This window comes from Podarcis pityusensis (assembly GCF_964106645.2).
Source record: "Podarcis pityusensis genome assembly, chromosome: 13".
Lineage (NCBI taxonomy): Eukaryota > Metazoa > Chordata > Lepidosauria > Squamata > Lacertidae > Podarcis > Podarcis pityusensis.
This window is the reverse complement of record NC_138038.1, coordinates 54,293,223-54,309,714: the sequence shown is the minus strand read 5'-3', so window position 1 is coordinate 54,309,714 and position 16,492 is coordinate 54,293,223. Positions and strand designations below refer to the sequence as shown.

General features: G+C 55.5%; 3 protein-coding genes across 6 annotated transcripts in view; all 3 read right to left on the bottom strand.

The window, feature by feature from the left end:
- CHRNE (cholinergic receptor nicotinic epsilon subunit) overlaps nt 1-16,492 on the bottom strand; it is a 143,923-nt gene that overhangs the window by 121,234 nt on the left and 6,197 nt on the right. The window lies entirely within an intron of this gene.
- On the bottom strand, nt 1,753-10,601 carry SPAG7 (sperm associated antigen 7). The gene is made up of 7 exons (XM_080980007.1): nt 10,470-10,601; nt 7,104-7,171; nt 6,891-6,979; nt 5,071-5,155; nt 4,859-4,948; nt 4,126-4,282; nt 1,753-2,916 (listed from the first exon to the last, which is right to left on the bottom strand). Exons 1-7 carry the CDS (start codon nt 10,555-10,557, stop codon nt 2,792-2,794), a joined length of 702 nt encoding a protein of 233 aa, XP_080836133.1. The 5' UTR covers nt 10,558-10,601; the 3' UTR covers nt 1,753-2,791.
- The window catches only part of LRCH4 (leucine rich repeats and calponin homology domain containing 4), a 74,246-nt gene continuing 68,223 nt past the window's right edge, over nt 10,470-16,492 (bottom strand). For 3 of the 4 annotated variants that reach the window (XM_080979734.1, XM_080979732.1, XM_080979735.1), the window contains exon 18: nt 13,916-15,679. In XM_080979734.1, the coding sequence (XP_080835860.1) occupies nt 15,446-15,679 (234 nt within the window). In that variant the 3' untranslated portion in view covers nt 13,916-15,445. Of the gene's footprint in view, nt 13,430-13,915; nt 15,680-16,492 lie in introns of those variants that run through there. The other variant, XM_080979733.1, reaches the window with a different exon arrangement.

Genomic DNA, 16,492 nt, shown 5'->3' with positions numbered 1-16,492 from the left:
CACACAAGCACACGTCATGATTTGCAATATATTCCCAGGTCAAATACTATGAGACCAACATACAATATGGGCTTCAAACTGGTTTGGGACCGTATATTATCTCCCCGTCCTACTCTCTGAATGAAAGCTTTGCAGGAAATGGTCGAGATTGGGGCTCCAAGTTTCTAGGCTTCAGTAACTTTGCACACACAAATGAAATTACTTGTGCGTGAGGTTTGCTGTGCAAAAGAGCGTTATGATAGCCGACTCTTGACACGTATGAACTGGGATTAGCAGAGGCTACGGAGGGTCTTCCTGGGGTCACAACGGGGCCCACATAAGCCAAAGAGGCCCACAGAGATGGGGGCGATTTAATGTCAAGCAGAGTCCTGCGGCGACATCCATTATGGCAAAGAGCTCTTGGGGAAGGAGGGCTGCAAGAACACCTGCTTGGCATGCAGAAGGCTGCCTGAAACCCTGGAGAGTTGCTGCTTCCAGTCACTGTAAGCCGTACTGAGTGAGACGGACCACCGGCGAGATTCCAGGGTTCCTGTTTAAGGAACCATGAGGACTAGCACCTTGGCTTTATTTGAAGGAACCGCAGCTCGGTGGGAGCGCTGCTGCCCTGCATGCAGAAGGTCCTGGGTCCAATCCCCCGTTGGAATCTCCAGGCAGGGCTTTGAGAGACTCCCTGCTTGAATCCCGGGAGAGCCAGAGCGGCCGTCAGTGTGGACAATATGGAGCTAGGTAGATTCCTCGCCCTTGCCAACTCCCTGTGAAGGCCACCTGAGCCAGGGAGGGGGCAATCTCTGACTCTCCCCACAGCCAGCGAGGTGCAATGGTTGGAGTGCCAGATGGTATTCTGGGAGAGACCTGGGATTGAATCCCCCCTTGGCAGTGAAGCTCACAGGGTGTGACCTTTGGCGCTCCCTGCCTCTCTGCCTAATGTACCTCGCAGAGCAGAGGGTGGGAGAACTGGATATGAATCTCATGCCTTGCGCTCTTTGGGGGAAAGGCGGTCTAGAAAGGGACGAAACGGCGAGATGCATAGGGCATGGGACCGGTGGGGGTCCCACATTTGGATAAGGGCCACAGACGACATCTCCCCCCCCTCCACTTCAGCCAGGGGACTTCCTTGCATCTTGCACCAGCGAAGTCCCTCAATTCCCAATTACACTTATCCATTTGTTCTTGTGATCCGCCCTGAGGTCTTGTGACGAATATAAATCAAGGGTCAGCAAACTTTTTCAGCCGTGGGTCGGACCACTGTCCCTCAGACCATGTGGGGGGGCTGGACTATATTTTTTTTGGGGGGGGGAATGAACGAATTCCTATTCCCCACAAATAACCCAGAGATGCCTTTTAAATAAAAGCACGCATTCTACTCATGTAAAAATACCAGGCAGGCCCCACAAATAACCCAGAGATATATTTTAAATAAAAGGACACATTCTACTCATGTAAACACACATTGATTCTCGGACCGTCCGCAGGCCGGATTTAGAAGGCGATTGGGCCAGATCCGGTCCCTGGGCCTTAGTTTGCCTACCCATGATATAAATCTAACAAATCATCATCACCATATATAATACTTGACTGCCCTTGCCCCTGTTGCCCACGAACTTTGTTGAACAGCCCTGAGTTCGAGTGGTCGTATACACTTTTAAGCGCTTATTTACCTCCCCTCTAAACTTGCCCCCCCAAATGTTAAAAGCTTCCATGGGGCTGTGAAGAAGTTCTCGCTCTCGACACGGAGAAAAGGCAGAGGCAAGACAGCGTCCAAAACAAGCGTTTAATGTTGCCCACACACATATACAGCCCTCTGCCCAAACATGGAGATGGCGTCTCCCCGGCTCCAGCATCCACACGGCCAGGCCCCCTTGGGAGCCTGTGACCCGTGGGAGCAGGGAGTGGGGTGTGCAATGGGGGCATCGGCTCCCCATAGCGGGAAGGCAGGCAAACAGAATTTCTTAAATATTTACACACTGAATAAAAACTCCAGACCTGGCAGGGACGTTGGGAGAAGATCCAAAGGGAAGACAGTAATGCTTCGGCCTCGACACCCCAAAGACGGAAGGGACCCTCTTGTCAAACGCAGCAAGGACCCCTCCCCGCAATGCGGACACGGGGGCAAACGGGCCCCTTTGCCCTCCCACCCCACAGTGGGGTAAAGGGGGCTCCTGCACCCTGTTAAGGTCTTCCAGTTGGCCGTGGCACTGCAACTCGGTTGCTCCCCCTGGTGAGATGCAGGGAGTACTGCAGCTCAGAGGGATGCCCTCTCTGGTGGATGCGAGTGGTACTACAGTGGTAATAAAAACTGGGGTGGAGGGGAGTTTTAAGATGGGGGAGAGGTAAGGGTGGGGGGCTTCAGTGCAAGGTGGGGGAAGCACACTACAGGATTAAAAGGGGCAACTTCAGTTGTGGAGGTCTGAACAGCACACAAAAAGGGAATTGTGGTGTGTATTTTTTGGGGGGGGTATATTATTTATTCTCTTAACACACTCCCACCTTGCTACAATTGTCTCAGCCCCTTTTCTCACACGCAGAAGATAAAAACTTTTACAAACCCTCCTCCTCCTCCTCGCCTGCCAGCACGCTAACGCCACCCTAGGCTAGGGGTCAACTACTCAAAAGGGCTGGGGTACACCTAGGGAGGAGAGGGAGGGATGTTTTGTGGGAGTCCCCCTCCTAATCCGCTCCAGGGTGCCCCCAGGTGGCTTCCACAGAAGTAGCAGCAGCAGCAGCTCCGGAGGCGAGTCCCTGAAATCAGCCGACGGGGAGCAAGCCCGGCCGCTGCCGGCGGCCCCGATCCCTACGAGCTGCTGGCGGGCGGAGCGGGGCCCTCGTCCTCAGTCTGGCGGAGGCGCTGCTTCTTGGCCCGGATCTCGTTCATGGCCTCCTCGATGGAGCGCGTGTCTCTCTTGTTGGCGACGGGAACTGCGAGGGGAGAGGGATGGGGGAACGTCAAGAATTTGCCAGCCTGGCAAAGATTGACCTCTGAGAGAGGACTCTGCATTTTCTGCTTTTATTCAGGTGGGTCCTTTTTCTATTGTATTATGAAAAAGCCTTAATAAAAGACAGAGAATCGGACAGCTCAACCACGAAGGCCCAATTCAGCCCAATTCGAAGAACACAGGAGCCTCTCAGAGCAGGCCTTGAGAAGGTGGAGAGCCTTGCTGGTGTTCTGGACTACATTTCCCAACACCCGGAAGGCGCACCATGTTCTCAATGCCTCACGGAGAAGAAGAAGAGGAGGAGTTTGGATTTGATATCCCGCTTTATCACTACCCAAAGGAGTCCCAAAGTGGCTAACATTCTCCTTTCCCTTCCTCCCCCATAACAAACACCCTGTGAGGTGAGTGGGGCTGAGAGACTTCAGAGAAGTGTGACTGGCCCAAGGTCACCCAGCAGCTGCATGTGGAGGAGCGGAGACGCAAACCTGGTTCACCAGATTACGAGTCTAGCGCTCTTAACCACTACACCATGCTGGCTAAGGAGAACCTTAAGGTTCATAAACAGCAACACCCTAGAGGTCCCGGGCCCTAAGGAAGTCAGATTAGCCCTAAAAACTTCCCTAAATAGGGCTGCCTTCAGATGTCTTTTAAAGATAGGATAGCTGCTTATTTCCTTCACATCTGAAGGGAGGGTGTTCCACAGGGGGGCGCCACCACCAAGAAGGCCCTCTGCCTGCTTCCCTGTAACTTGGCTTCTCACAGGGAGGGAACTGCCAGAAGGCCCTCGGAGCTGGACCTCAGTGTCCGGGCAGAATGATTGGGGAGGGGGGGGGGAGACGCTCCTTCAGGTCTACTGAAGGATATTGGACCTTGCATCTTGGACCCCCTTACAGGATAGCTGCCTTCAAGGGGGCTGGACTCGATGACCCTTGGGGTCCCTTCCAACTCAATGATTCAGAGAAAACCACACTGGAGCAAGAAAGAAGGAACCCGTGCTCTAAAACACTGGGGGACGGCCGGAGATTGTTTCCCGCGGGTGCTGTGGACCCAAGGATTCTTGAGGGATGGCACCCTGCACATAGCTGGGAGTGCCCTGGAGGGGCGAGGGGCCAGTCCAGGCTGCTTACTGCGGATGTCCCTCCGGGTCTGGGGGAGCCAACCAGGAGTGTCAACCCACCCCCTGCCGACTCACCGCAGCCGTAGGCCTTGTTGGCCTCCATGGTGTGTGCGGCGTCCTTGGCAGCCACCTTCCCAATCAGGTGGCTGTACTTGTCCTTGTAGTCAGTGTTGGGGTTGACCACCGTGGGGCCTTTCAGGGCTTCCTCTTCCGCCTGCCGCTGAGCCAGTTCCTGCGGGGAAGAAGCCATGAAGGGGTGAGAGACAGAGGTAAAGGTAAAGGGACCCCTGACCATTAGGTCCAGTCGTGGCCGACTCTGGGGTTGCAGCGCTCATCTCGCTTTATTGGCCGAGGGAGCCGGCGTGCAGCTTCCGGGTCATGTGGCCAGCAGGACTAAGCCACTTCTGGCAAACCAGAGCAGCGCACGGAAACACCGTTTACCTTCCCGCTGGAGCGGTACCTATTTATCTACTTGCACTTTGACGTGCTTTCGAACTGCTAGGTTGGCAGGAGCAGGGACAGAGGAACAGGAGCTCACCCCATCGCGGGGATTCGAACCGCCGACCTTCCGATCGGCAAGCCCAAGGCTCTGTGGTTTAACCCACAGCACCACCCACGTCCCTATTTAGAAGCATACCTGCCTCCAAATCCAAGTTTCTAATGTTCTTATGCGCTGGGGTGTCTATCTCTGGTTCCACAGTTTGCAAATCCCTCAAGGAGCACCCCGGGGTGGCGTCTCCTCCGAGGGTGGCACTGCAATCCTGACCCAACAGGCCCAACCCTGCCCCCCTAGAGGAAAGCTGCCCACCTTCAGCCAGCGTTTCTCCTCGGCCTGCTGGGGGTCCCACTCCTCCCCCCGGCGGTAGGCGTCCAGCTCTTCGTCCGAGGGGGCGAATTCCTGAAAGAGAGGCGGACGGGGAGGTCAGAACGGGAACATGGACTCTCCAGGGGGTGGAGAGGAGGAATGGGGAGCGACCCCCAGCAGGGTGAAAGGGGCACAGCGACGGATCTCCCACTTGCCTTCTTGAAAATCATGACGTATCGGGACTCCTCCTCGTCACCAAAGGAGAAGGAGGTGAGGCCTGCGACTTCCACCACGTCGTGCCTAGAATGGGAATCAGAGAATTGCACTGTTGGGAGGGGCACCGAGGGTCATCTAGTCCAACCCCCTGCAATGCAGGAATCGCAGCTAAAGCATCCCAGACGAAGGGTGAACTGCCCTCTGTTTAAAAGCCTCGAACAAAGGGGAGCTGAACACCTTCTGAGAAAGCCTCTTCCGCTGTCAAAGGGTTCTTGCACACAGAAAAGTTTTCCCTGTTTAGTCAGAATCTCCTTATTAATAATAATAATAATAATAATAATAATAATAATAATATTTTTTTATTTATACCCCACCCAGCTGGCTGGGTTTCCCCAACCGCTCTAGGCGGCTTCCAACAGAACACTAAGAACAGAATAAAACTTCAAACATTAAAAATGTCCCTAAACAGGGCTGCCTTCAGATGTCTTCTAAATGTTAGGTAGTTGTTTTTCTCTTTGACATCTGGTGGGAGGGCGTTCCACAGGCTGGGTGCCACCACCGAGAAGGCCCTCTGCCTGGTTCCCAGTAGCTTTGCTTCTCACAATGAGGGAACCGCCAGAAGGCCCTTGGCGCTGGACCTCAGCGTCACTTGAAGCCACGGGTTCAAGTCGTACTCTCCAGAGCAGGAGAAAACAAGCTCGCTCCATCTTCCTTGAGATATTTGAAGATGGCCATCGTATCTCCTGTCCTCCAGGCTAAACATCCCCAACTCCTTCAACTGTTCCTCACAAGGCTTGGTTTCCAGACGCTTGAACCTCTTGCTCGAACCTCCTCTGCAAACATTCCAGCTTCTCAACATCCTTCTTAAATTGTGCTGCTCAGAATTGGACATAGGATTCCAGGTGTGGCCTGACCAAGGCAGCAGAGAGGAGTGATATGATCTCCCTTGATCTGGACACTAGACTTCTAGTTGATGCAGCCCAGAATGGCATTCGCCTTTTTTGCTGCTGCATCACGCTGCCGGCTCACGTTCAGCTTGTGGTCCACCAAGACTCCCTCCCCCCCACCAAATCCTTTTCACATGAGCTGCTAGTAAGCCAGGTGTCCCCCCCATCCTGTATTTGTGCATCTTGTTCTTCCTGCCTAAGTGCAGAACCTTACATTTGCCCCTATTTAAATTCATTTTGCTACTTGCACCCAGTTCGGGCCGATTCGAGGGTAACCCATACGTGGAACGAGTCTGCCCCCGCGGCTCGATGGAGGTAGAAACTGTCTCTCATGTCTTGTTATGCTGCCGTTTCTACGGGGATATACGCTCGGTATTTATCACTCCTGTTATACAAAAATCTCCAAATGGGTCAGAAGTTCAATGTCTAAAACTCCTGGTAGAGGACAAGGATCTAGAGATCACGCTCAGGGTGGCCAAATTCTGTGCGACTGCCATAAAACTTAGGGAACAAGCTGTACTACTAAAATGATTAAGGTTTTAAATGACAATTTTAGGTTATAGTGATCAAGATTTAGTATATATTTTTAACTGCCGCTATATCTGAATTGTCTCCGTTATACCCAATTGCAATTCAATGCATTCCTGTTGTGTTTTATGATTTTCCTGATATTGTAAGTGAGCTGGAGCTGGTCTGTGACCATAATAATAAAAATTCGCAATTCACCCAGTTCTCCAATCTGTTCAGGCCGTCCTGAAGTCGGAAACCAAGCCAAGGTCAGGTATGCTTCACCTGGAGGCTGGATTTCACCTGCCCAGCTGCAACGGCACCTTTTCCCTCCCCTCCCCCCCTTGCCCCCCCAGTGGACTCACAGAATACTGCGCTCAATCTTGTTCATGGGCCGGAACTTCTTCTTGGTCTGGCTGCTATCTTGGATGAAATCAGAGACCTCCTTCTCCATCTGTATGGCGGGGGAAGAGAGAGGAAGCTGTGAGCAGGCGAAGAGGAAGCCAGCGTGGTCCCTGGTCCCCACTTGCCTGCAAATTGGGGACTTGTGCCCGGGGGGGGGGGGGCAGAGGACGCACCCGCTTCCTGAACTCGACTTTCTGCCTCTTCTCTTGCTCTTGAAGCTTCTTCAGCTGTGCTGTTTGCTCTGGGGAAAGGAGAGAGAGAGAGAGAGGAGAGATACGATACGATAATCTTTATTGTCATTGTCCCATACAGAACAAAGAAATTAAAAAATCTACCTAAGACATTTTTGAATTCTGGTGCTGGAGGAGACTCTGGAAAGTCCCATGGACTGCAAGAAGATCAAACCTCTCTATTCTTAAGGAAATCAGCCCTGAGTGCTCACTGGAAGGACAGATCCTGAGGCTCCAGTACTTTGGCCACCTCATGAGAAGAGAAGACTCCCTGGGAAAGACCCTGATGTTGGGAAAGATGGAGGGCAGAAGGAGAAAGGGACGACGGAGGCCGAGATGGTTGGACAGTGTTCTCGAAGCTACAAACATGAGTTTGACCAAACTGCGGGAGGCAGTGGAAGACAGGAGGGCCTGGCGTGCTCTGGTCCAGGGGGTCACGAAGAGGCGGAGACGACTAAACGACTACACAACAACAACCTAAGACATTCAAAACCAACAAGCCTGCTATCCCAGCGATCTCAACCTCATTAGCCCCCTAAAAACTCTGATACCCCATTTTTAAAATACAATATACTCCCATAAAGACTCCTTACACTGCGTTTAAAACCAAAATCGCATTTGGGTAGAAACTGTTTCTCAGGCGGCTAGTCCTAGTCTTTATAACCCTGTAACCTTCTCCCAGAAGGCAGGAGCTGAAAGAGATCATTTCCGGGGTGTGAACTATCCTGCGCTATCTCTGCAGCTTTCTTATGGCACCTGGAAGCGTAGATTTGATCCAAGGTGGGAAGAGGGCACCCAATTATTCTCTCTGCAGTCTTTACAACCCTGGATAGCATTGTTTTTCCCCTGGCTGTGCAGCTCCCAAACCACACACACAGACCGTAAGTTAACACACTCCCAACAGTACAATGGTAAAATGCCATCAACAGGTCCTTTGAGAGATTGTTTTTCCGGAGGATTCTCAGAAAATATAACCTCTGCTGTGCTCTCTTCACCAGGTCTTTGCTGTTTTCTCCCCAGGTTAGGTCATCTCTCAACTCCATTCTCAGAAAGGGGTGCATGAGTGGTTTGGGGGATCCCAGAAAGGGATCACTTGCTCCTGCTTCCAAGACGGCAGCCTCTGGGCCAGATCCCAACTCACTCAGGGGCAGGGACAGCCCTGCGGTTCCCAACGTGGGGCAATTTGATTCTTAAGAGGGGCAATTCGAGAACGAGCTATTAATGGCCTTTTAGGCTTCATCCACGTGAATACCAGTTCACTTTCTGAATAATACGAATTGTATGTCACAGGAGGGGGCATCAGGATTTTAGAGAGGCTTAGGTGGGGCATGGCCCAAAAAAGGTTGAGAACCACTTGTCCAGCCGCTTGCTAACTGAGAAGCCGTAGACCTTTCCAGCTCTCCAGAAGGAGTTCAGTTCTACAGAAGGAAATGGGGAGGAGATTCCCGCTGGATCAGGCCCACCTGATCCAGTATCCGACTCTCACGGTGGCTGACCAGATGCTCCGACCATAGAAGCCCCAAAGCAGGGCATGGGGGCACCAGTCCAGGGCATGGGGCACCCCCTCCTGCAATTCCCAATAGGCAATGCTACCCCCAACCGTGGAGGGAGGATGGAGCCTTTGCGGCTACAAGGAGCCCTTGCGATGCTTCTCCCTCATTCCTACTGTTTTGGGGGGACAGGGGGCGGGCAGGTGTGGAGGATTCCCTGGTCCTGAATGGGGCAACTGTGCCCCTTAAGGACCAGGTGCGCAGCCTGGGAGTCATTCTGGACTCACAGCTGTACATGGAGGCGCAGGTCAATTCTGTGTCCAGGGCAGCTGTCTCCCAGCTCCATCTGGTACGCTGGATGAGACCCTCCCTGCCTGCGGACTGTCTTGCCAGAGTGGTGCATGCTCTAGTTATGTCCTGCATTGACTACCACAATGCGCTCTACATGGAGCTACCTTTGAAGGTGACCCGGAAACTGCAATTAATCCAGAATGCGGCAGCCAGACTGGGGACTGGGAGCGGCCGCCGAGACCACATAACACCCGTTCTGAGAGATCTGCACTGGCTCCCAGTACGTTTCCGAGCACAAATCAAAGTGTTGGTGCTGGCCTTTAAAGCCCTAACCGGCCTCGGTCCAGTAGACCTGAAGGAGCGTCTCCACCCCCATCGTTCTGCCCAGACACTGAGGTCCAGCGCCAAGGGCCTTCTGGCAGTTCCCTCCCTGTGAGAAGCCAAGTTACAGGGACCCAGGCAGAGGGCCTTCTCGGTGGTGGTGCCCGCCCTGTGGAACATCCTCCTTTCAGATGTGAAGGAAATAAGCAGCTATCCTATCTTTAAAAGACATCTGAAGGCAGCCCTGTTCAGGGAAGTTTTTAATATTTAATGCTGTATTGTTTTTAACACTTGATTGGGAGCTGCCCAGAGTGGCTGGAGAAACTCAGCCAGATGGGCAGGGTATAAATAAAAAAGTATATTATTATTATCATCATCATCATCATCATCATCATCATCATCATCATCTTTGACTCCTGTTGTTGTACTTGAATCTTGTTTTTTAAGGTGTACAGTGGTACCTCGGGTTAAGAACTTAATTTGTTCCATAGGTCCATTCTTACCCCGAAACTGTTCTTAACCTGAAGCACCACTTTAGCTAATGGGGCCTCCCACTGCCGCTGCGCCGCCGGAACACGATTTCTGTTCTCCTGAAGCAAAGTTCTTAACCTGAAGCACTATATCTGGGTCAGCGGAGTCTGTGACCTGAAGCGTATGTAACCCCAGGTACCACTGTATTCTAATCAATTGTTTTTATACTTGGTATTTGCCACCCTGAGCCCGGTCTTGGCTGGGGAGGGCAGGGTATAAATAAAATTTATTATTTGTAAATTTGAAACAAAGATATCTAAAATACAAAACGAAACAGATAAACGTGATCAGGGAGAAGCCTAAGATCTCCAGTGCATTCCCCCTTTGGGGTCCGTGGTCAGCCTCTGGGAGGTCAGGGGGCCGGACTATGGGGAGCCCCTTTGGGCCTCATCCGGCTGCAGGGCTCTCCTCCTTCTGCTGGGGGGGGAGCCAGGGGGCAGCTGGGAGCGTGTGCCCCAGCCCCCAATGACAGCGGGCCTTGCAGGGACGGAAGGGGCTCCAGGGTCATCTAGCCTGACCCGCGTCGACCTTGACGTCACCCTCCCGGAGCTGCGCATGCGCCCTTGGGCCTCTTCTGGCGGAGCCTCCAGGGGGCGGCGCAGTCTACCTGCGAGGGGGGGCGGCGCTGGCTTCCCTTCCCCCCCCGGACTCCTGGGTCCCCCCCCGCCTTCCTCACCCTTGGCCCGCTTGGCCTCCCGGTCGCCCAGCGCCGGCGGCGGCTCCATGGAGCTCAGGATGGAGCCCAGCAGGTCCAGCTCCGCCATCTTGGCCGCCCGCCGGGAAGCCCCGCCCACCAGAGACGGCGCGGTGACGTCAGGGCGCCGCCGCCGCCGCGCGGGGCTGACGGGAAAGGGGCGGGGCGAGGAGCCCTTAAATGGAAATGAAATGCCGCCCGCTCTCCCGGTTGAACTTCTGCCTGTTGGGGGGGCGGAGGTCTTCGCTAGCCACGCCCCTTCGGAAGGGGCTGTCGGGAAGGGGGCGGGGCGAGGAGCCCTTAAAGGGAAAGGAGACCTCGCCCGCTCTACCGGTTGAACTTCTGCCGGTGGGGGGCGGGGCCTAGGCGCAGGGGCGGGGCCTTCCACTAGCCACGCCCCTTCGGAAGCGGCTGCCGGGAAAGGGGCGGGGCGCCCTTAAAGGGGAAGGAAGTGCTGACCGCTCTCCCGGTTGAACTTCTGCCTGTTGGGGGGGGGAGGGTCCCTTGTGGGGCTCCGTGGGCGTGGCCTGTGCGCAGGGGGCGTGGTCTCCAGCTAGCCACGCCCCTTCGGAAGGCGAGGTCTCTGCCCCGACCGGGCTGCATTGGGGAAAGGGAGAGGCAGCGTGGCGCAGTGGTTAGAGCGCGGAAGGAAGGCGGGATCAGGGCCCAAGCCACCCGCTCAGCCCACGGCCCTCCTCGCAGGGGTGGAGCGGGAGAACCTCCCCCCCAAGAAATCGCCCCCTTTTCCCGGCAGCGATACCCGCTCCCTCTTTGGGGGGCTTCCGTGTAGACGAGTCCTGGGTGGGCGACGAGTCTCGCTCGGAGCGGCAGGGAAGCTTCTGAGCGCCAGGTGATGAGGAGCCACCCACCTGGACGGCTTTGAAAGGGGGCTGGACGAGGCAGGATGGCTCAGTGGGGGGAGCAAGACTCTCGATCTCGGCGTCGTGGGTTCGAGCCGTAGCTGTCAACTTTCAGATTTGAAAATAAGGGATCAGCAGCCTCACCTGTCCCGGGGACAGTCTATGGGATATCTAACAATCCGGGATAGCAGCGGGAAGCGGCGCTGGAATAAGGGGATTTCCCGCAAAAAAAAAGGGAAGGTTGACAGCTATGATTCGAGCCCCACATTGGGTAAAAAAAATAATCTCTGCCTTGCAGGGGGTTGGACTAGATGACCTTGGGGGGTCCCCTCCAACTCTATGATGCTAGGACACATTCGTGGAAAAGATGGCTATCGGTGGCTCCGAGCCAGTGATGTTCCCGAATCCCAGGTGCTGGGAACCACAGGAGGGGAGAGGGGCTCTGGCCGTGGGGGAGACCAGGAGGCTGGACTCAACAGGCCCCTTCCCCCCTCTTCTTGCACTTAGGGTAGCCTTGTGTGATGGGGGTGGCCCACATCCCCTCGTGCCCGCTGCCATGCTCTCCCTGGGGCACCTGGGAGGGCACCAAGCCTGGGAAGGTGCTGCCAGTCTGGGCTGCAGCAAAACCGCTTCCCCCAAAGCTGCACAGAACCCACGAAGAAATGGGGGTGCTCGGACCTAGCAGAGGGAACAAATGCCCACAAGGAGGGCGGTATCTGCTAAAGGCGAGCTTGACCAGCCCCCTTGAAGCCCCACCACCCGCAAGAAAACCCCCCTCGCTTGCAGGGCTGTGTACATTTACTCCAGAGTCGACCCCACCCAACGAGTTCCCCTGTGGAAGATGGCGGGGGGCTTTCCTTTGGGGTATTTGCTCGACCCCAGTTCAGTGCTGGGTCCCAGGTGGGCATTTGGGCTGATCCGGGTGCAGCGGTGGGCTTTTCTCCTGCAGGGCGTGAGGAACCTTGGGCGCCTAGGCTGAACTACAGTTCCCACCCACACCTACAAACACGGCAGCCATGCTGGGAAGGAAGCGCCGGGGGAGAGGGTGGCTCTTATGTGCCAGTGGCCCTTGGCTGTCCCTTGTGAGAACAGGAGGGGGGTCTCCATGAGGGGCCCCTTGGCCTCATCCGGCAGAGCTCTTCTCCTGCTCTGATGCTGAGCTCCTCCAGATGTCAGCGAACCTGCCGTTGTCCTTAGAAGGAAAGCTTCCACCCCATCCCACCCTCCAATCCGACCTGGGTGTTCTCCGGGCTGACATGCAATTGCCCATTCAGACATGCAGCAGCACAGAGGTTTGGATCTTTGGAGATGGAACAGAAAGAGCCCTGTGGAGAAGCGCCGGAGGTCACACCATGCAAGGACTCCCTTGGGTGCTGGGAGGCCCTTGGAGGTTTTTAAGCAGAGATTGAGCGGCCACCTGTCAAGGATGCTGCAGTTGGGATTCCCGCATTGCAGCGGGTTGGTCTGGATGACCTTTGGGGGTCCCTTCCAACTCCACAGTTCTTTTTCTGTGGAAGGAAACAAACCTGGGCTGAAGGAGGGCTGGGCGCTGAGAGTGGCTGGAAGTTTTTAAGAAGAGGTCAGGACTTTCTGCCCCGTATTTCATAATCCCAGGACCGATAGAACAGGCTTTGCTAATGGACAACGCAACTGAGGCAGCTGCTTATTTAAATGCAACCTCATTGACATGTGCACAAATGCAAAAAACACACAAATGTTCTTGTTGAATTTGGAGAGAAGCTTCCCATCCACGGGAGGAGAGCCATTGACAAAGGGGTCTTGCCCTCTCGCACCTTTTGAACGCGGAGTCCGTTTCCCTGTGGGGAAAGCTCCCGGCTCCTCTTCTTTGGTCCCGACGGAGATCCCTGAGCGATTACGGCTCTGCACTGCCGCCCTGCAAGTTTCGGATCGGCGCAGTCCCTGCTGTCCGGTCTGCCTAGGCCACCCTGTCCGGTCCGCCTAGGTCTTCTGGCGCCCCAGAGGGGGGGCAGCGCAGCCCGTTGCCAGCAGAGTCCGAACCGTCTCGGCCACGCGGGGCAGACCCTCCTCTTCCAGCACGTGGTGGGGGGAGCAGAGAGACTCCTGAGGGGTGGGGGGCATGGGAGGGGGGGGCAGAAGTTAGCAAAGGCGGGCGGTGCTTCTCTCGGTAGGGCAAGCCAAAGGAGGACGGTCTGGCCAGGCGCCGCTGGCCGAGACGGCCTCCCACATCTGCCCGGCTGGACACAGGAGCCGGTGGGAAAGTGCGCCTGAGCCACGCACATCTCCCTTTGCAGGCGGGAAAAGGTGTGCATGCGCACATTCGAGGTCAGGGTGGGTTCTGCAGTGGGTGGAGGGAGGGAGGCTTTGGGACCCCCCCCCCGCTGAACTACAACTCCCAACCGCTGAACTACAACTCCCACCAGCAAGTTCTGACCGTCAGACCGCAACCCGCACCTACCCCATAACACGGATTGCAAAAGCAAACTTGCTCCCACCCCACCAGCGGTTACAGGAAGGAAAAAGTACAAAGACAACCCAGAAGACGAAGGAGGCGGAAGGAAGAAACAAAGGCCGCTGCTGCCGCCGTCGTTTGGAAAAAAAAGAAGAATTCATTTCTTGGTATTTTACAATGTACAGGAGTCGAGGCGAGGAGGAACGAAACACAAAACGCAGGAGCCGCCTCTCGAGAAGGAACAAAAAAAGCAAGAAGAACACAAATGCAGAATGTACAGCAGTCCTTTTTTTTTGGTGGGGTGGGGAGACTGTGAAATAAGGGGGGGGGGGCAACAACCCCAAAGCCCTTGAAAAAGATTTTGGGCCCCCCCCTGCTCAAGAGAGGGGGGCAGGCGATCGATGGAGAGCACCACATATTTACAATTCTGTACATGCTTAAAAAGACAAAAAAAATTTTTTTTTCCCTTTACATTACAGTATTCCATAATCTTCTTCTCTTCAAATATATATATATATATATTTATATATTTATATAAAATATATATGTATAATTTAATATATTTAAGGCAGCGGAGATGGGGAGCGAGACTAGAAGGGGCTGGAATTTTGACTGCAGCCGTCTCTAGAAAGAGGAGCCGCTTTTGCCCTGAATTAAGGTGATTCCTGTCACCTGTTGAAGGCCTCCCCACCCCCAACGCCACCCCGGACTTGGGGGGTGCACCGTGCCAGAGAGATTATGGGGTGGGCTGGAACACGGCAGATGCCCCCATCTCTCCCTCCCTCCGTGGACCTTCAGAAATTGCACGTTTGGATTAAAGGAAGGGCAGGAGTGCGAGTCCAGCGTCGGGTGCTCCCGAGAAGCCCCGAAAAGGGAAGAGGTCCAGAACAGGGAACCCCGAAAGGATTCGAGGGGGGGCAAGGGCATTTGAGGAAGAAGTGGCCTTTAGCCCACAAACTGAGATGCCCCAGGGCATATTTTGGGGTGCGGAACAGCCGAGCCCCTCAAAGGTTTGCCAGCGCAGGGGAGCGGGCACAAAATCTGGGGTAGGGGGTGACATTTGGTTCAGAGACGTGCTCTGTGTGTGAGGTCAGGGGCAGCGAAGACCCTACAGTGTCGGAGTGCGTGGGCCAAGGCTTTAGGACCGCCTAAGGTTTTTTTTTTGGGGGGGCCTGTAAGTGCTCCCTTGCCGCACGCACCCAACTCCCCCCTGCAGGCACTCGTGAATTAGTGCAACGCAGTTTTAAGTGCATGTGAACCGAGGGGTGGAGGAAGTTGGCGGCTTCTCCCCCCCGGCCAAAATAACGGCCCCCCAAAACACCTTTCGCTAGGGGAACAAGGCACAGAAGAGACCGAACGGCAGGTGCCATGGGGGGGCTGCCCTGAACTCCCCCCTGCCCCTTGGGCCTGGCAGAGGGAGCTAATTCTGACGGGGGAAGGGAGAGCTATTATTATTATTATTAAAGGGGGGGGGGAATTGCAGGGATCGCTGGCCTCGGGAAAAATGGTATTTGTCTGTGTCCCGCTTCGACTGCACGGCTGACACCCAGACTTCCACCCCTGCGCCAATGCAGCCTGGGGAGTGTGGGGCACGCGCCCTGACCCACGTCTGCCCTGGAGAACCTGTTCCTGCCCGGTGGGGGTGGCCGGGGACCCCCCCTGCCCGCTCAGCAGCCGCAGAGGTTGCGATAGGCGAAGTAGAGGAGGAGCATGAGGACGACATAGAAGACGCCAAAGCCAGCGAGGTGTTCGGAGAGGGCGGGCGGGGCGAGGGGCCTGCCCCCCCCGGGGGGCGCGGGCGGCGGCGATGGCAGCGGCAGCAGGGCCTCGAGGAGGCGGAGCAAGCCGCGGACGTTGCCTTGCAGGAGGGCGGCCACGTCGGAGGCAGAGCAGAGAGAGACCTGTGGCAGAGGGGAGAGAACACAGAACACACACAAAAAAAACACCGCTAGCACACAGAGGAAGGTCGGCAGCCTGCGGGTGGGGAGGGAGGGGGCTCACAGTCTGCAGGGAAGGGCAGTCGGACCGGAAACCGGGCCTCGTTTGCCCAACGGCCACCTTGAGATTCCTGCATTGCAGCGGGTTGGGATGGATGACCCCCCGGTGTCCCTTCCAGCTCTGCCATTCAACACAGAGGCACGGAGGAAGGTCGGTGGCCTGCGGGTGGGGAGGGAGGGGGCTCAGAGTCTGCAGAGAAGGGCAGCCAGACCGGAAACCGGGCCTCGTTTGCCCAACGGCCACCGTGAGATCCCTGCATTGCAGCGGGTTGGGATGGATGACCCCCCGGTGTCCCTTCCAGCTGTACCATTCTATGATCCTGTGGATGACGGAGCCAGCTGGCTTTCTGCTGCCCCAGAGGGCAGGATCTGAACCCATGGCTTCAAACGGTAAGAGAGGAGATTCCGGCCAAGCGTGAGGAATAATGTTCGGGCGGCAAGAGCTGTTTGAGAGCGGAACGGACCCCCTCGCAAACTGGCGGGCTCTCCTCCCTAGGTGTTTTAAGCAGGGGTTGGGTGGCTGCCTGAGCCGGGGGGTTGGGCTGGATGACCCTCGGGGGTCCCTTCCAACTCTACGGTTCTGAGTTGTACTGGGAGGGAGTTGGGGGCAATGTGTGAACAGGAATGGAAAGAGAGTGTGTGTGTGTTGTGTAAAAACAGGGCTTGGGGGCCATTTCTCAAAGGAGGGTCTTCCTGTGTGTCCCCCCCACCCAATTC

Coding starts and splice junctions, on each gene's coding strand:
- SPAG7 (XM_080980007.1), bottom strand. CDS start 10,557: ATGGCGGAGCTGGACCTGCTGGGCTCCATCCTGAGCTCCATGGAGCCG. Junction 5,156..6,890: donor AAGATTGAGCGCAGTATTCT/GTGAGTCCACTG, acceptor TTCCCATTCTAG/GCACGACGTGGTGGAAGTCG. Junction 2,917..4,125: donor CAACAAGGCCTACGGCTGCG/GTGAGTCGGCAG, acceptor CTCCCCTCGCAG/TTCCCGTCGCCAACAAGAGA.